The 19,921-nt window shown below is 45.7% G+C and overlaps 1 protein-coding gene across 2 annotated transcripts in view; it reads right to left on the bottom strand.

Moving 5' to 3' along the window:
- Positions 1-19,685, bottom strand: part of nrp1a (neuropilin 1a) — a 66,233-nt gene extending 46,548 nt beyond the window's left edge. For both annotated transcript variants that reach the window (XM_084340947.1, XM_084340948.1), the window contains exons 1-3: positions 19,180-19,685; positions 17,501-17,941; positions 16,064-16,238 (exon numbers count right to left, since the gene is read on the bottom strand). In XM_084340947.1, the coding sequence (XP_084197073.1) occupies positions 16,064-16,238; positions 17,501-17,567 (242 nt within the window). In that variant the 5' untranslated portion in view covers positions 17,568-17,941; positions 19,180-19,685. The remainder of the gene's footprint in view (positions 1-16,063; positions 16,239-17,500; positions 17,942-19,179) is intronic.
- Positions 19,686-19,921: the final 236 nt, after the last annotated feature.

Raw genomic sequence — 19,921 nt, 5'->3', positions numbered from 1 at the left:
ACTTAAGCTGGTAGAGGAGGAATGAGAGTGACTGGCCGACGAGGGTGGTCTAAATAGCCTCTGGTTATCTGTGTGTGTGTCTTTTCAGGCACTTGTTAAGGGTGTACATTAAATGCATTTGAGGTGTGGTTTTCACTCCAGTGCATGTATGTGTGCGTGATGGTTCGGATGACTTTTCCGTGCCGTGTTTTGACTGTGAGTGACGGGGCGAGCGTCGCTCCAAAAGCAGACTCGGTTTCAGATTTCCACAGGTCCTAATTGCCTGTAACGCCTGTGCGTGGCATTTCTTAGCTTTCGCAAGCCACTTAGCGAACATGTTCACTGCCCGAGACCCTGATGACCTGCTGCGATTGTCCTCCATCTTTATCAAGGACCAGACGACAGAAAATGTAATTCATATACACTAAATGAATTCTGATGTATGTTGAGAGTAATGTGCAGCAGGTGTGCCAGCAGTCACACACATGCTCTCTCTGTCTCCTCCTTCCTGAGAAAATATGTGCCTCCCGGGCAAAGAGGCCTATTTTCATAGTTTTGCTTGATTCCCAAATTACTGTCAAAACATTATGTCTCCTCTGAGATTCTGAATTCACTTAATGCACAGGATTGTGCACAAAAAGGGCGATTTACACTTTGAATGATGGCTCAGGGTAGGCCAAATCCCTCAGGTGGGGCCCGACTTGTATCCACACGCACTCTTTGCCACTTTTTTTCTACATACGTGGTTACCTTCACTCGGCTCACATTTTAAAAACATATTTGTAAAGCAGAAATCGAGTTACAAGAGGTGAGTCGGGGGACTTTTCATGAACAGAAGAAGCAGGAGTCGGCTTGTGAGAGGAAAGGACAGAGTATCTGAATTCAGAGCCAGACATACTCCTCGAAATTGGGTCCCTCGAGATGGCGCGGTGGATGGATGACTTCGCTTGTCTGCTCAGAGGAGTGATCTGAGGTGATATGGAGCTGTCGACATGCATCAAGTGCCTCCTCTTGTTCTTTTTCTCTACTTTGAATTTTCGGTGTCTAAGGTTAAAGGTTTGGTACCTGGACAGAAGGCAGCTGTCCGTCTATAAAACCAGCAGCCCCTGACAGGCTGCTGCTCTTGAAAACCTCTTTTCGGGATCCACCTTCAGCTCGGTCCTTTCTGCCTGCTACTTGAGCTTCACTTATCTGCGTTGTGATTCAGATCCTGGTCTTCCCTCTTTTCTCCTCACCGTGGCCACCAGCTGTGGCAACAGCCTAGCTCGGCTTACACAAGTACCACTTTGTCTCAGTTACTTTATCAGCTGCAGCACAGTAAAAAAATACTAGTTTCACATGGTGTTTACAATGTTATCCCCCCCTCCACCCTCACTTTGTGGCTAAATGGCAGTCATTATTTAGTTTAAAGGGCTCCCCTGAAGCTGAGGTCTGGTTCTTTTACTGCTGTAATGATGTCATCGTCTAGTTTAGTCACCAGAGCAAGTATTTATGGTGAGAGAAAGGCTAACCAGAGGTACAAAAATCATCCTTTTCTACTCTAAAAATTAAATTCTTATTCTTATTATCTTCCTAATATTAATTTTGTTAAATTAAAATGTTGTTCCTCTCCTCTCCTCTCCTCTCCTCTCCTCTCCTCTCCTCCACATCTTTTAGTTTCCCAGCTCACAACAGAGAGCATCAATCTTTTCGTGCCCCTGCTCTGTTCTATCAGCAGACTTATAATTCACCTCAGAGCCTCTGTCTCTGCAGCTATCTAACTGCCAAAAGCTGAGCTTTGCCAGACGCCTAAAAAATTGATGCTGAGATGCATCACTGAGATGAAGTAGAGAGGAGTGTGCTGCAGTACAGCTGAAGGAGCCTGAGCAAGTGTTCGTGTGGTCTGATTGGTTATCTGTGCATATATAAACGATGTGCAAAAAAAAATGTGTGTACAGAGCATTGTGCATGTGTGCACTTGAACAGATGCCAGTCAACCACTTTTTTCTTTTCACCTGTCCTCACAAACACCCTATTCACCATCCAAACAAGAAGAATACTCATTTTTTCGTCTCTATTTCCACTCCTCACACCTCCGGAAAGCTGTTTATTGTGTTTTTTACCCTGGCGCACCATCAGCTTGGATGGCCCTCGTAAAAGCAGCACAGCGGGAGAGACGATGCAGATGGAGGAGAGAACACGCCCTGGGGGTCCTCGCTGTGCTCTGAGCGCAGGCGAAAAAAGGAAAGACAGGAGAGACACTTCCTTTGGAAATGTCTCTATTTGTGCGTAAATGACTAGTGTGTCGTGCAGAAACTCCAGTGGTTCTGCACCAGTGGGTCCACGGGCTCACACACACATATCAATCCAGGACCCTTATCATCTGGAAGACATTAAGGGAAATGCTTGGCAGGGCAGATCGACGCCTCCAAAAAGGCTGTCCTGTTGCAGGATGTGTTAAATGTAGCTCTAATCAATTGGTCTGAACTCCTGTGAGGTCTCACTTCTAGGGTTGAGAGTCCTTATGGAAGACAGGGGACAGTTATAGCCTCTATATCGGATCATAAAAGAAGAACATGACCCAGTTTTAAGTCACAGTTTCATCCCCGACCTGCCACGTCAAACTCAGATCCCTCCTCGCGGGTGATTATTTGTCGTTGTATCACTGCTGTTGTTGTTGTCCTTATTCCTCATGACAATACAATCCAGTTGAGCCATGCACCTATTTATCTGTCTCCTCTGCTGCTGGGTGGGCCTGCCAGCACACCACAACACACACAGACAATTACACACACACACGCACACCGTGAGCTGCCTACCACAGTGCTAATAGTGAAAACGGTTTGCCAATCCAGTGGGGAAATTAAAGGGAAAAGGAGAGAAGTAGGGGTGTGTGTGTGCGTGTGTGTGAGGGGGGGTGGTGAATGTAATTCTCAACGACCTTCGCTTCACAGACTCAAATGTATTAGCCTGCCTTCTTTCTTCAGGCACAGAGAGAAAGCAATCCGCTAGTGTCAAACAGGAACATTAGCCCTCCTTGCAAAGCCAAAGAGAAGGCGACAAACCACCCCGACCTAACAATATAACAGTTATATTGCCTGAAGCTTTCCCATGGAAATAATCTGTCCTCCCTCTATAAATGTCCGCTTGATATGGTTCTACAAAAGCAATACAATCTGAGGAGATGGAATAACGCTATGACAGAACGTATAAGCCTCATACAGTCTGCCGGATTTCTTAATCAGACCATTTATAAGCTCGAGCATGCCGTGGAAACCCCCACAACAAGAGCTCTTTCTTTGCTATCACCGTCTTTACTTCGGCTGTGTACAGACTAAATGCCCCGTGCTTTTCTCTGGCATTTCTCTTTCTGTGGCTGTCACAGTATAACCCGCCATCGCACAAAAACATGTCACCTACAACATGTCAAAACATCGCCGAGTAACACAAGTGGAAAGGCCCCAAACAACGGGCTGGGGACAGCTCCGTGAGGCCCAGGGGACCAAGCAGGAAAAAGGACTTTGTTGTCAGCTGTCAGAAACTCCGGCCTGGAGACTTCATGTGTTAACGAGTTCCGGCTAACAGAAGTGTCACTTTGGGCTCCACAAAAACATCATTACCGCTAGTACAAGGGGGGAACACAAGACGAGCTGATCTCTGCCGCACTTTTTCTGTGCCTGGAGGGGACATACCTTGCTGAAATCTCTCTTTCTTTCCTCCCAGACTGCCTCCCCCTTGCATGTGACATTCATTAACCCGTATTAGAATAACAGGTTCCCTCTTTCCTCAGGCCCCGAGCAGCTGTAATGACCCCAACGTCAGCCGGCTTGGACGGACAAGGAAGAACGAGAAAATCGGGGCAGTTAACGGAGTCCACGTCTTAATGTTCTCAGCTGAAAACATTAACCTTAATTAACTTGCTAACAATAACTCATCATTATCACAGATGCCTGATCATGGGGCATGAAAAAAAATCGGGAGATCCTCTCCACTAATGTGTCACCACTTCTGAATCTGCAGAAAATTATTGCAGGGGATGAAGGCCTCGGAACGTGGCAACCCACCCAGCGTGATGAACCACCAACCAATCAGAGCTGATCGGTTCAGAAGTGGTTACTTGTCAGTGAGGGGTGAAGGGCATGATTGCATCGCTCGCCACCACATGGAAGGATGGAAAAAAAGATGGATGAAAAGATGGAGATTCCCCGCCCAGCCTATACTGCTCAGCTGCACCCGTCCAAGTAGCCTCTTTGGGTGTCACCCCCACACGGTTACACTCAGCTCTGTCACATTTTTAGATTCCCTCGCTGTTTCTGATTTTGCGGCGGCCTCGACCACACGTTTCGTAAAGCATGTTCGCTTTCCTGAACAGCAATTATCATTAGCATTGATGGATTTAGCGTGCCTCCATCCATTAGCATTCCTAATTACACTGTCGAGAGATCTGCTGTCGCCAACAATCAAATTAATGAATTTGGCTATTTAGACTCAATTATTGCATCCCCCTCCGTTTGCCCAACATGCACAATAATCCTTTATTTGGAAATATGAGCACAGACTGACGGAGGGAGAATTCTGCCCTGAGGGAGGGGATCCTTTCTGCTCAGCACAGAGCGGTCTCACATTACTGCGACCTAGACGGAGAGTGAGGGGGGTTGAAAACAAGCAGGGGAAATAAAACTGACCACAAAAGCAGCCACTGTTAGCAAGCTGTCTAAATCCCCCGTTCTCACCTCACATGTGCGGCCCAATGATCTCTGAACCCTGCCAATGCTGAAGTATGTTCAGCTGACTTGCTTTCTATTCCCATGGGTGACTGTGACATGCCTGCAGGGCCGCAGCAGAGCTGTGCATATTTTCAGTCATCCTGTTACGCACACTTTGACCTTGTTTCCCTAATCAGAAGCGTGACAAATGGGCCGCAATAACATGATTTGAGAGATGTGAATATACATCAGCACTTTAAACAAAGAGCACAGGATATTTGCTCCATGTTATATTTAATCATAAGTCTAATGTGTGCTGACTTCAAGACAAAACAATCAAAGGTCTCAGTGTTGTAAGTTATTATCAATCAAAACTACTACAAATTTTTTAAAAGGGATGAATGCTTTTGTCTTAATATGCAATCCAAGTTATTGTAAACAGTTATTGTAAATTCCTTTCCTACAGTAAAGACAGAACATGCTTACACTAATAGAAAGTGAAGAGTAAAAACTGGACAAAAGTAAAAAAAAAAACTGCTGATTATACCTAAAATGGACTAATAAAACACGAAATGGCTTTTGCACTGCAAAGAGTAAGTCTAAAATGTGATTTTCATCAGGAGTTCTGCATTACTTAATGTCTTTATCACATCGTAAACTATATTTTCATCCTTTTTCTTAAAAGGTAAAAACCACAGCCACCTTAGCGGGGCTGATGATAAAGTAAGGGACTTTTCAATCAGTGAAAACAGCAATTTGCAGTGAATTGCTGATGTGTTAAGTTCAAGACGATATCAAGTGGCATATATCAGCTGCAGCTGTGTGCAGGGTTGAAAATATCCATCTCACCACATTTCTTTTTCTACCGCACATGTTGGTATCATAAACACAGTGAGATGAGTACGTACAATTAATTAGAAAACTGCCCATGGCAAAATGGAAATACACATTTAGCACTTCCTCCCTGCTAAGTGAGCTTCGGAAAGGAAATTGCTTAGCACACAGCAGCACTCTGTACACATCTCAGTGTGTCAGATATAAATATTCACACGTGAATGTATGCTTTGCAAATGAGGCAACAAACCTTTTGGATACACTTCACAGAAGTAAAGCTACAGTGTAGTGACAGCCTTATTATATAGTCATTTGAACTCAGAGCTGTTATACAAACTGTCAGCTATACACCCTATCTTGAAAAGGTTTAACATGTTAACACAACAAAAGCAGAAACCCTGTGATAAAACTTATGAAGGGTCAAAAACAGAAAAGTGTGAAATATATAAAAAAAAAAATACAAGGAAAGAAAACAAGCCGGAAAGATGAAAGGGCTGAAAAAGGCCTGTGTCTTTTTCTGAAAGAGGGAAGATAGAAAGAGAGGGATAGAAAAAAAGGCACTCCAGCACATTTCTGGGGCCATTACAGTAGGGAATGGCTCCCATTTGTCCCACCTTGACATTTCAGAGGATCTCTGATTACACGGGAGAGAGGGGCAGGCAGAGGTGAGCAAAGAGAGAGTCCTCCACAGGGGTCTGTGGCACGGCTTGGATGATACGCCATTGTTACAACAATGAGAAGTCAAGGGTAAAAATAACAGGGCACTGGGTGAAGGGGGGGCGATGTGGCACAGCAGGGCCAATACGTACACTGTCTTTTTTAAAAGTACTGTCCCTGCGATTCTCTTGTCGTCTAACCACCCCCCGGGGCACCTACAGGACTCAGTGGCATGGATATATGCACACCCTGCAGGGACGGGGAGAGCACGGGACTTCTACATCTCAACCTGATGTGTAATGAAGACTCAAAGACCAATAACCAATAGCTCAGTTCACAATGTAGGAATTTGTAAAATATCTCAATGCATTAGGCCTATACGCCCTCGAGCAGAGGTCAAAATATACCGCCTTTGAGTGGTGTCCTGTTTCATTATTTGGGCTGCCACCTATTTGAATCACTCAACTTATATTACTCGAGCTAGTTATCCTTGACTGTAGCTTGCTATCATTAGCTAATTAGCTCATGGCTCAGTTAGCCAGTGGAGTCTCTTAGCTCGGTAAAAGAGAGAAACTTGATTTCAGAAGGTGTAAGGTTATATTTTTTCTGTATAGAAAGGAAATAGAAGTAAGAGTATTTAATTTCTTGAAGTTGATTTGAGTTTATTATGGTTATTTGTGACACTATAAGCTGGCATTATCAGTCTATTGTCTCTTGCCGCTGGAAAGTGGTATTATGACACTAGGGCTAGCATGCTAACTTCAGTAGAAATAACGTCAACACTGTTGACTGCAATTCTGGCCATATCTTACAATTTGTGCCTTTAAGACAAAATGTTACATGTTCTGGATGCAGTCTGATGAGTTAACATATTCTGCAATATATCAGATTTATCTATGCTGGGCCACTCAGAGGTTGCTTCATGGCTGGATGTGGACGGCGGGCTGCCAATGAAATAGTCCGGCAATAGACCATCTTCCAGAGTATACTATTTCAGTGCATTCATCACCACATTTAGTTGCTGTAGTAGCTGATCATAACGAGCAACAGGCAACTTGTTAACTTGGTCAACTATCACTTGGACTGACTATGACTATTTGATCTCCAGAGAGTAAACTTTCAGAAGAAATCAGGATAATGACACTAGTCTAAAGGGTCAAGGAACAGTATCCCATTTATTTTGAGTATGTCATAAAAAGGGGGTGCTTGTTAGACAGACTATTACTAGATATCCTGTTCATAAGTATGGGATGCACATGATTAGGTCCTGGATGCTCGAACCACGTGACAAGAGGACACATGAGAAAACAGGGAGATAATTGTCAACAACCTTGAGCTTGTGACCTACTGAACTTTACATGGAACTAAAATTAGCCGAGTGAACGCTACGTGACTTCACATTTCACGGGATGATGATAGAAAACGGCAACAATATGCCCTCCCCAAAAATCGAGCGGCATACTCAACGGCAATCATCTATCTGTTTCTGATGCTGAGAGGAGCCAGCGGTGCTCCCCGCCGGGTAATGAGCTGTTTGTGCGAGGAGCATGCCGCATTCAAAGACGGCGGGAGGAGGAAGGAGAGGGAGGAGGGGAGTTGAGGCTGAGGTCAAACAGAGGTAAAGCTTTTGGGTGCTGTTCAAAACTCCCATCTCCACAATGGGCAGGAAGAGAGAGGGAGTTTGGTGGGCGGGTCGGTGGCGTTGGTGGGTGAAAAGGAAACAGACTGGCAAGGGAGATAGAGAGAGAGTATGAAGGCATGTACGTTAAGTGGCTGAGAGGGAGTGCAGGAACAGAAACAAAAGAGAGAAATAGTGCAAATAGCTGATAGAGGTAGTTGGCAAACAGGTGCCAACATGAATCCAACAAAAAGGTTCAGTGTTGTGAAGCATGCCCTCTCTCTCTCTCTCTCTCTCACTCTCTCTCTCTCTCTGTAAGACTCTTCTACATGGCTCTGCAACGGCTATGACGCTCGAGGGCAATGGTGGTAATAACTGCACTGGGAATTATTCAATTAAACACCCCATCCGTCCCCCCTAGCGCTCTCCCTCCTCTGTCGTTTCCTTGTCCTCCCTGTGGAGGCGGCTGGAGGGTTGGAGGGTCACAGAACAGTCTGAGCTGGCTGCTTGTGACCTGGTCATCTGGCTGAATATGCAGTCACTTGGCAGGGGGTGGGGGAGACTGTGAACAGGCCCTGAGAGTGTTGTCGAGGACTGAGAATGTCCTTCTGAATGTATACAACAAGTACAAACAGCCAGCAGCAACCACACCTGACCTTAAACCACACAATAACCTCGAGACTAGACAAACTATTCCTGGTTCTTAACAGGAAGAGGAAAAAGGAAGATAAAAATAAATAATGGGAGAGCTTTGACAATAGCCAAATACTTGCTAGCATGGACAGTTGATCAGTTTTTGCCAGATTTCCTTTAAATGTTGATCAGCCCTTGGACGCAGTATCTAAAACCACATCCTTTACTTCAGTCTGATGGCTGCATTGTTCTCAAGGCTTGCAAAGAACTCAGATTTTCCAATGATGCAGCACTTTGAAAGCCAAATAGGCCGTGCTGCGAGGGCCTTGAGCCAAGCCGTGCATCTCTTCTGTGGTGCTGGGCTGTGAGGCTGAATGCTTGGCATCATAGGGCCGATCTAAGTGCTGATGGCCAGCTAGCCTTTGCCAGCATTCAGAGGGCAAGGTGACTCTTCCATTTATTGGCCCTATAATCAAACTTTCCTGCCAACTTGGAGGCTGTCTGTCCACTAGTATCATTTCTGTCTGCTTTCTGGTGAAATCTTCCAGGAGATTGCGTAAGTATGCATGGAAGAGAGGGGCCCTCGTCACTTATCCCTGCATAGGTCAGGGTCATCCTGGCTGGACAGGCACCAGAGGAATGGGCTACTAATAACACTTTCAGCACCACCCCACTGTGATAATGCCACGAAAGGTTGTTGTGGGGCTGAAATTTACAGTCCTATTTTACAATAACTGCCATCTAACAAAAGAAATAAAGCTGCGAGAAAAAACTGCAGCGGTGACAGCAATGAAAAAGAAAGACCACAACTAATGCTGCCAATTTAGTGAGGAGGGATCAAGCAAAGAGCAAACAAAGCCAGGAATTGTGAGTGGCTCTAACTCAATCAGAGAGCAGTGGGGTACCGCCCCATCAATCACTGTCTGCTTGCCGCCGTGGCCGAATCATGCCGAGCTGAGTGGTGGAGAAACACCAGCGAGCCGACAGCCTGCTGTGCACAAACGCAGTGACCAAAAATGACCCCGGGGATCTGGGGCCGAGAGAGGAGGGTCCTTGGCTTTACATCCTACCAACCGACCCACTGCAAACAAACTTTGCTTCACCCATAGCCCCTCTGGGGACTTGCTTGATTGTTTGAATAAAGAGCCCTGCGGTTGCCGACCTCCCCTCCCACCTGCCTTCTCAAGAGGATCTGTAAGCACCAGGGCGTTGGGGCAACAAACAGGCAGCGTAAGACCACGGCCGCATCAATCAAAATCATGAGCCCCCATTCAAGGTAAGACCACTGAACGAAACATGTCTGACAAGCCTGGACACGCTGTATTAAACTGTCCAGAACTCCCTCATCAAACTGAACAGCCTCTTCTCTTCCTTTCTCCTCTGAGACCGGCAGATAAGTAAGACATTGGGAGGTACTGTTTCGAAATAATCCACCCTTGACTACTGCTTTGCCACCCACATATCATGAGCTCAAATGATACCTCACACAGTGCCTCTCCCTATCGCTTCTTGTTGTTTTCCATATGGCCTCATAAACTGAGAAATCAGCATTTGATGGAAAGAATACAGGCGCAAGACGAAAACCTGTTGCTAATTATATTATATGAGGCAGAGAGAGAGGGGGAGACAGTACTTATTGCCAACTGTCCTTTGGAAACAGAAACGCATAATTGAATAATGGCCTCAGTGTTTAATGTTTTTTTCATCGGTGCTGGAAGGAAAACGAGCAGGAATATTCCTACAGTCAATAGATGTGTGTCCAGATAGAGAGCCGAGATTACCAAACGTTGTCCTCTAATCACGAGTCTCTCCGTACGGCTCCTTTTCTAGCAATCTGCTTCGCATAAAAGCATACGACTGACATCTCTAAGCTGTGTGGGCCGCGGCACCATTCCACAAGAACTTCCATATAGGGAGGCTTGTATTGGATTGGGGCTAAAAAGAAAAAGGAGGAGAAGAAGAAAAAGAATTCACCAGCCGTGTGCCAGAAACAGCTTAGTGACACTCAATCCCTGGCAAACATGCGTCGCTAACTCCCACATCGAGATGAGAAACAAAACAGGCAGACACATGAGACTGTATGATGCTTTTGTGCCACCGCAGATATGTGACCGAGGCTTCAAATCCAGTGGGTTATTTATGAGCACGGTCCTTGCTCTCGTCTTTCTTTCTTCCTCTTTCTCCTTTGCTCCTCCCTTTCCTACTCCTCGGCTGTGAAGTGGGCCTCTCGCCCGCTGTGAGGTAGAGTGGCTCGCCTCCCGGTTGTGGTCAGGTTGTGCATGAATCAAAGTGGTGACAGAGCAGCAGGGAGGATGGCAGATGCCACGGCCAGAAAGCTTTTCAATCAGGCTGCCCTTCCAAGCCACAGCCAAGGTGAAACACTTCACCGGTGGATGAAAAAAAAAAAAAAAAAAGGAGAGACCCTCAACCCCACGGTCACTCACGCACACACGAATGTATCACATGCATGCAAGCACACATGTGCACAGACCTACTTTAATCCTGCTTATTAGCCTGGGAGGAACCCTTTATGTTTAAAAGAGACGAGGAAGAGGAACGACAGTGATGACAGTGAAGGTCAACGGCTCTCTGATGCAACATCTCTGTCCGCCGTCCTATCTTTTCCTGCCCTCTGCTTAATTAGCAAGGTGAATGCTGAACATTTGTCAGCGCCTTGGCTTTGAGTGGCTCACCTGCCTCATTAACGGCTGTATTTTGCAGGTAGCAAATGGGATGATGTATTGTAAATAGCAATTTAAGATGCAGAGTGCTCGTCTGTGGAAAACTTTAGCATGCTGACAAAATAAGGTTTGCTATAATTGCTGCGAAGTGCAAACAAGACATATTCAAAGTGGATTGCTCTTTGATATGCTGCTGACAAGCTAGTTTTTCAAGGTACGCTGTTTCAATGCAATTTTGAGTGTAATTTGATTTCCATTGTGTTGAACTGTGGGAGTCTATTGCTGTTGAAAATACCTGGTGCATAATTTCAGCTGCTTTTGTCAAACCTGGTAGTTAAAAGAAGCGGTGTCGCCCTTCACACTCTTTATTTTGCTATGCCCTATTTTGCGGCGCCGCTTTGAACCCCGCCGCCGCAGATGCCTCTCTGACATGGTCTATGAAAAGGAGCACACATCAACAGAAATAAATGTCCGCTAACAGGCCATAAGTATCTCGGACAATCCTTGTCACCACGGAGCCCCGTCCCCTCCACCCCGGAGGTCACAGCACCTCCGGCACTACAGGCCAGTAAAGAAAAGGTTCCTGTTGCGCTCCTGCCTTATTTATTTTCCTCCATGACAACAGCTGATAAATGGTCACACAACCCACTTGTCCTTATTTGCCCATGGTTGCCTTGCAGAGGAAGGAGAGAGGGAAGTAAGGGGGGAGAAGAGAGGAGTTATTGCACGGCACTCCCTAGCTGTGAAGCTCTACTGCTCTTATCTAATCGTGGAGCTGCTAAACACTAGTCAGGTGGAAGAGTAACAGGGGAATTAGGGAAAGTGGCCAAGTATGGATCATTTCCCTAAAGCCCCTTCTGTCCTTCACTCTCACTTCCTTGAAACAGGTGGTACTCTTTGTTGGGCACATATGAGAGGAGTTAGTGGGATTCCACATGACAAAGGAAGAGCCAACTATAGATCCAGGGTAGGGTAACACCCAGCTCCCCCTTCCCAAGCTCCTGTTAGTCATCTCTGGAGCCCAGGCCTGGTCAGGAATGCCAGGAGGGGGCAGGATGTCTATTGTAGAGGGTACACAGCAGAGAATGTTTGCCTTCCCAGCAGGCCAAGCAGCTTCACGGGGGCAGCTCAGCAGGAGATTGGAGTGGAAGGGAGCAGAGGGATGGAGAAAGAAGAAGGGGCCTACAATTAAAAAGAGGAAAAGAGTGCTTTTCCAAGCTTTGAGTTACAAGCACCTAGAGGAAGGGGGGGGCCTTTGCAGACTTCTGAAGCGTGGCGAGGCGGGAGGCTTTCCTTCACTTTCCCCTGATCTCCCTCACAAAAGGGCTGCTTGAGATGGCATTCCTCAAATATCTCCGCTGCCTAATATCACCCTGCCATACACCCCACCGACCCACCACCCTCACTCCTCCATATACTGCACAGGCTGTCACACTGGAATTTTTGTGGGGTCGAGAAAAATATCATCCAGACAGAGACAAAAGCAAAGAAATGAGGGAGGGCTGCTTCTTTGGCCCTCTCCTCCAAAACAAACAGCGCAGCCTTGACTGACTCTTGGCTGGCTGGCTGCAAGGGATTTCAGCCAGTGTGCTTTTTGGTCTGGTCAGCATATCCGATAGCATCAATGATTCATAATGTTGTCAGGAATACATCGTATCGAGAGAAAGTTCTCCTCCTCAAGTTAGCAGGAGAGAGACGGTGAGAGCAGCCCGAAGCTCAGAATGAAAGATTCTCCAGGTCTGTTCAAAAGTGGAAATTTGAACTTAATCTGCTATTTCTTACTCTAACAATAAGAACTCATCTGTCTTACATGTTAAATAAATTGCCCTTCCGTCTGCCTATGTGAAACCTGTCACAAATTTAGATTCAAATCCACTCAGACCTCCATTTTCCCTTCAGATTGGCAGAGCGACCACAGTCAGAGAAGCTTGACAGCCCTTATCAGATCTCAGAGAAACAGAGAATGCATACACAGCTAGGGAGTGGAGCAACAGCATATCTATTTACTTCAGTTTTTTCACTTGAGCTTAGCTTGCTCATTCAACGGATTTTCAGTGCTGAATTGACCTCAAATATTTACCTTGATGTGGGCTGCGCATTCACCTCAAACTTCATTAGCTGCGAGAGCGGCGAGGGCGCCCCAACCCCCCCGAAAACTCCCGCTCTGTGAAAGTCTACAACGGTGCGTGAAAGGTAAACACGTTCTGCATTCAGAATCGCAGGGCTCACTTAGTCTCCTTATCTCTATGATGAAGTGTTTTCCTCCTCCAGCTCTCAGGATACAGGCCTCTGCACTTCCCCAAACAAACCTGTCAAGGGTAGCGCGCATATAACACCACCACCACCACCACCACCGGCGGCCGGGCTCAACTCCGGAAAGGTTGTTTTTCTCTTTACGAGCACCACTTTGAGTGCTTCTTGTTTGGTTTGATGATAACAGCCATGTTGGGGAACATGTGGTGCATATGTGTTCCATTTACCCGCTAATTAGATTGCAAGGCAGTTCACTGAAGCATGCATTGTAGCTTCCCCCCTCCACCCCCACCCACTCTGCCAGTCCATCAGATAAGGAAGCCATTCTGGCTCTCATCAGTTTCCATTATGTTAGGGCTGATTTGGTGAGTGGAGTTTGCGACAGGGAGTCTGATGGCTCCAACACAAATAACACCCAACTACTGTCTACAGATACGTAAGTAACTATTCCCTGTCCCGTAATCGAGTTACCTATGACAGGCCTTGTCAGCGATTAGCACAATAGCCTCATGTTACATAGTGCCATAATTTGAGAATGAGAAGGAGGAGAAAAATTGGATTTCACTTCTTGGTTTGTCGTTGCTTGCTAAAGGCAAAGCGAAGCCGCACATGGTGGAATATGTTTCCAGGTCCCATGAAAACCACTCCATTAAAAACATCAAAAATGAAACGGTACACAGAGTTAAAAATAGAATAAAGCTGTAGGTCAGGCCGACAGTGTTTTCCGCCGTGTGGCCCACATGAATCAGAGACTTACTTAAGTTTAACAGCAGTCTGCTGGTGCCATTTGTTAGCGTATCCTCCAGACAAAGGATTTATAGCCTTCTGACACTACTATTGGTATTACATAGGTTGTGTCTGCTGCAAATGTAATGAATAATCAAAGGTAGAGCCGAAAGAGAACAAAAAAAAACAGCCGGAACAGAACGAGGGAGAGACCCTCACAGACGCAAACACACAAACTTCATCTGCGAACAGGTTTTCGAGCAACCAATTAACTGGCAATCCACAATCTGCAAATTCAGTCGCTGTTAAAAATCAAAGCGTGGAGCTAATTTGTAAATGATACATCGATGGATCGCTAAACTCGAAGCCCGCCCCTTTTTTCAACCTGGTTAAAAGCTTCCTTTTCTTGAGCCAGCAGAGACTAAATTCTTTTTTTCTCTGCCTGTGTTCAGACACAGGAAATTCATTCCTGACTAATTTGATTAGCGCGAGCATTGTTACTGCATGTGCCCCCCCTCCCTTCTTCCTGTCCCTTTCTCGCGCTCTCTTTCTAACCGAGAATCTTGGACAGTTGAACTGTCCCCGTGGTGCCGAAATCAAATAAAGAAAGCGGTGTTCAGCCTGCCATAAATCTCGGACAGCGGAAAAAATAAAGGTTAAAGTGGGATTGAAATCGGGATTAACAAAAAACACAAGCCCTGCAAACCTACAGGGGGGCCACTGAGGGAGCACAAAAGAAGCGTAGGGGTCCAGATTTTGGGTGAAGCGGAGATACAGTAACAGGAGCCAGCAAAGCCCTGTTCTCTCCCAAGCCCTGCAGTGTAAACAAACAACTGAGACAGAGCGGGGCAGAGGCACCGACACACCAGCACAAACCACACACAACCACACACGCACGCACGCATGCAATCAGAGCGAGGCAGTCTGCCCAGGCAAGGCTCACCTCGGGGCAGCCACACTGACACAGGCTCATCACATTACTGTCTGTCTCCGGTTTCACTGGCTTAAACTAGCGATCTGACAACAGGTTAGCCGCTTAGCCTTTTGTTGGATGCGACAGCTCGCGGCTTACAAGTCAAATACGGATCAGTAACTAACTGTCACCGAGAGATCCGCCCTTAAAACGGCTAAATTCACAGAGTTTTGAGTTGGAATCGAAGTCAGCAAAAACACCAGGATGAGTCAGATCATTTGACTCCATTCCAGCTGACATGAACAGTGATCGTCTCATTAAAATAAGCTGAATCTCGCTTTTTTATGTAACCCATTCTTGGGATTTCTCAGCCGTTTGGAGAGTAATGGGATTTTAAGAGGAATTATGAAATTAAATGGCTCATTAAGATGGACATTTTTTTCTGAGCAGCCACATTTAATGGCCTCCAGTGAGTTTTTGGACCTGTAACTCTCCCTCGCTCGGTGCCCTCTGCAAAAGTACAGCCATCCAAATCAATATTATACCCCGGTGACTTCACTGCACAAAGACGAAAAAGCGGGGGCCATTCCAAAACCAAATGGCAGGGGTGAGACATTCCTTCTGCCCAGTGTAAGTGCCAGAGCAGGACTGCTTTGACTCAGTTTCAGGGAGCCTGCGGACACTAGATGGCGCAGTTTCATGTGCAATATACATGAGGGAGAGGGGAGAGGGGGGATGAGTGTCACACACATGCCAGGGCTAGGAACACAAATGCATACATGCTATCAAATATAAATAAATCTATAGGTGTAGAGAAATGGTTCTCAAAGTGAGGTCTGGGGGACAAAATGGCACTTTGAAATGAGAGAATTAGTGAAATTAAACAATGTGGGGAAACTTTTCCTTCACCCTTTATTGCAGAATAATAGAATATAGATTATTTTCAGAGCTGTTTCACTCTCTTCCCTTTAATTACTAACTCATTTTAGATCAGATTGAGGTCTCAGGCACAAAACCAGTTTGAATGAACAAGCTTTTTAGGACCTGAAGCACATCTGTTTCTCACAACTTGCAGCGTACTTACTTGCACTCCCGGTCCTCCAGGTCAAAATGTGGATTGAAGTTGATGAGGATCCGCTGGTGAGGACCAGGCGCAGATATCACCCATGTGCATCTCTGAGAAGGGGGATAAGACATGGGGTATCCGGGCGAGGTGAGGTAGTTGGCGGTTGAGATTCTGATGTTGCCTCCACATTTATCTGTAGACGGCAGGGAAAAGTTGTGTTAAAGGCGGCAACGCAAGAAAGTCATGTTTCACATCTGTCCATGTGGCTGATGTCAAGCTCCTTTTCATGGCATCTTACAGAGATACAACAGCTGGATTACTAACTAGACTCCTATCTATCTATCTATCTATCTATCTATCTATCTATCTATCTTTCTTTCTTTCTTTCTTGTGGAGACTAACCCAAACCCTCATTTCACAGAATTCCATTGGGCAAGAAAAACAAATGTTAAAGGAGCACCTGGAGTTTAACTGGAAGACATTATCTCAGTGTTACTGCATGGATTTATTTAGTATCTATATTTAATATGATTCTAAATAATATTCATGCTGGGTCTTATAGAACAGAATAATGATTATGGTGAACTTTTATAAAGTACAATTGTTTGGTCTGGTGTTGTGGCACAGTGGGATGATCTTGAGTCGGTCAAGTTAACTTCTTCTTATTCTTCTTCAGCTCTCAGGCCAGTTCACGGAGCTGCACAAGCGAACCAAGTGAACAGTCTGATACAGTCTGTTTCTCTAAACTTCCTTTCACAGTATGCGTTTCATCATTAAAGCGAATAATCCTCAATAATAATAATCTTTCCACGGGCCCACAACTGCTTCTCTCATTTATCCTCATTTGCGCTCGTGTTCATCCTTTCCCTATAAAAGCCTCCACCATCTGCTGCTCTGAACAATACGCACACCTCTTGAAAAATGAGTTAAATGGGAATAAAACTGAGTCACAAACAAAAGTAGAAACGAAACTGTCGCTGACAGAACGGGGAAAGTTCTGTGCGCTGAACATTTGGGCTGACCTTCTTAACCGACAGCTGGTCCCACAAAAAGGGATTAAAATCCCACTTTATCAAGTGCTCTGAAACGAGTTTATCACAGGTCATAGGTCTCGCAAGAAACTGTAACTGCGTAAATACAAATAAAGACATATTTATGAATATTTCAGTGATGTGATGGGACATAAAAAATGGCTTAAAACTCTATTATTAGCATACAGTGTATGACAGGAACGAACGATGAATATAATAATAAAATATATCAAATAAAGGAAACACAATTAAAGAGAGTTTTTCTTTAGGTGTTGGCTCGATAGGCAGGTGAGCGCATGGCGAGTTCGCCAAAAGATCAGCGCAGATCTGAGAAGGTTAATCTTTTTAAAACAATATCGGGATTAGTCGCTCTACAGACTACTTAAACAACTTTATTTATATAGTCATCAGATGTCACGCTTACCGTTTTTGAAAGCCTTGACCACCAAAAGGATTCCCATGAACAGGAGAAAGACTAATCCACAATGCATCCTTGTTTTCTCAACAAAAAAATAAAATTACGCATACAAAAAACTCCAAAATTAAACTCCTCCGTCAGGCTTCTTCTTCTTTTTTTTTGGCAAGTTTTCTTCTGTCCTCTTCTTCAATCGTCAAATAAAAGCAGAAGTGTCTCTTTTAACGAAGTTGATCTGAGTGCGGGCTCAGGTCGCTGGCATCTTGTCATTCAGCTCCTGTTTCCTCTCGCCTGTGCCGGCTGCGCTCCTCTCTCCAGCGCCGACCGTGCCATATCCTCTCCAAAGAAGCCAAAGCGAAAGATTTTATGAAGAAACGACCCACTCTTTTTTTTTGTCTTTCTCGTTGCGTTGTTACTCCGTCAAACGATAAGGCGGGAGGTAATCCTCGGCTGTGGAGTGAGAAGAGATAAACGGGAGAGATGTGAGCAGGTTAGGAATGCGCGCCGCTGCCGTGCGCTCCAGACATTTCCCAATATCTGTCTAAAACGCGCTGTTGCTGATACAAACAAGACTATAAAGGCACGGGTACACCCCCTCCCCACCCCCCCTTAAAATTGTGATCACTTTGCTTCTATAGGCTCAGAGTGGGGACTCGGAGAGGCTGATGATTGGCTTGATTACAAATAGCCAACCTATGTGGGAAAAGCCCTGTGTCTTTATATGTAAGCGGAGCTGCACTCTGAGTCACAGAGCACCAGCAGTCCGTTAAGTGACATGACTCTCTCTCTCTCTCTCTCTTTTAACTCACTCCGCCTCCCTCCCTTTCTCATCTCTTACAAAAAGGAGCTAGACATTAATGGGAGATATAGTAACACCGGAGGACTCCCTCCAGAACCATTTGAGAACATTATTTGGAACCCAATACGCGCTACTGTAAAACATCGCGCATTATAACCATTCTAAATCTGGATTATGGGGAGCATTGTCGTAGTATTTCCTCAGGATGTCTGGGATTCATCATTCCATGTGACTCACTGAACTATCTAATCAACAGAAGTTCCCTTTTGTGTCAACACTGATCCTCCTGCTCAACTGGAAGCGTATCCGTGCTGCAGTGCTTCTTACAGTCCCACATTTTTTCCCTCTAAACAACAGAAAGTGGGAAGTGTGTGTATATTTTTTCCTTTAGTCCTTGTGGATTTCTTTTTTTTTTTTTATGCACCAGTAGCTATCCAGATGCGCCGATGGTTAAAGACTGCCCCGCAACAGTGACACCACTAAACCGCCACGCTGGAAATTTAGGAGAAATCAATTAAAGCGTAAATTATAGCAGCCTTGAGACATTACTCAAGGCTGCCCTTACTGGGTCACACTGCTGCGCAGAAAGGACCGGAGAGAAGCTTGAATTCAGCAATGCAGGCGCATGAAGTCTTGTGCAGAATTAACACAGTGTCTGGGTTTTATTCGCAATAGTTTGTGTGGATAACTGTGTAGGCCTTCATCTGAAAGCCTTTAAATAAAAAAGGACTGTAAAACTAAGATGGGATCATTTCAGCCAAATTAGTAAAACTGTACGGGAAATCATGAACAATAATGCGAAAGATATAATTTCAGTGTACTTGAACGCAGCATTATTTCTCCCACCCTGTGTAGTTGAATAATAAAGGATAAAACCAGCTGCATTCACCTGCGTCTTGAGGAGTCGCGAACCCGCAGGCATCCAGCCCTCCTCTCTCCACCTCCAACATGCGTGGAGCAGAGTGTGCGATCAGACAGGCTTCCTCCGATTCTGTTAAAAATGACACCTGATCTTCTTCCAGACAAGCAGGTGAAGTTAACTCCCCGTTAACCCCCTTTTTTTTATGCGCCGGGAGAGACCAACGGCGCCGTCCGGTTCGGTCCGGGGACCCCACCGCGCAAAGACGCACAGCCGCTGCCCGGAGACTCGCTCTCCTCTCCGCGTACAGGCTTGTCTCCTCCCCGCTGATCTGTCCGGGATTCTCTCTCCTGTTTCGCCCCCTCTCGTTCAGCGCTGTCACAAGTGAAATCCGGCCAGCGTGAGGGTAAAAATAGTCGGTCCCAAAAATGTCAAAGGGATAGACAGAGGAATGATGGGAAACAAAAAAATGTTCCTGGTTGATATAATGTAACTTCTTTCCTGTCCGTGTCTCCGCGTCTCGGCTCCTTCACTGATGTAAATGCAGAGGGTTTGAGTCCCTGCCAGCCACACACGCCCCTTTACGAGGGATGAGTACGCGGGCGCGCGTGATTGTTTGCGTGCGTGCGTGTGTGTGTGTGTGTGTGTGTGTGTGTGTGTGTGTGTGTGTGTATTCTGCACTGGAGATGCAGATTTCATCCAGCTGCCTCTCTCTCTCTTTACCAGCAGCCTGTAGCGTTTATTGGACTCATCAGAAAGTGACATTAGACAT

This window comes from Pagrus pagrus, assembly GCF_965226575.1.
Source record: "Pagrus pagrus genome assembly, chromosome: 20".
Taxonomy (NCBI): Eukaryota; Metazoa; Chordata; class Actinopteri; order Spariformes; family Sparidae; genus Pagrus; species Pagrus pagrus.
This window is presented reverse-complemented; position numbering and strand designations above follow the sequence as displayed.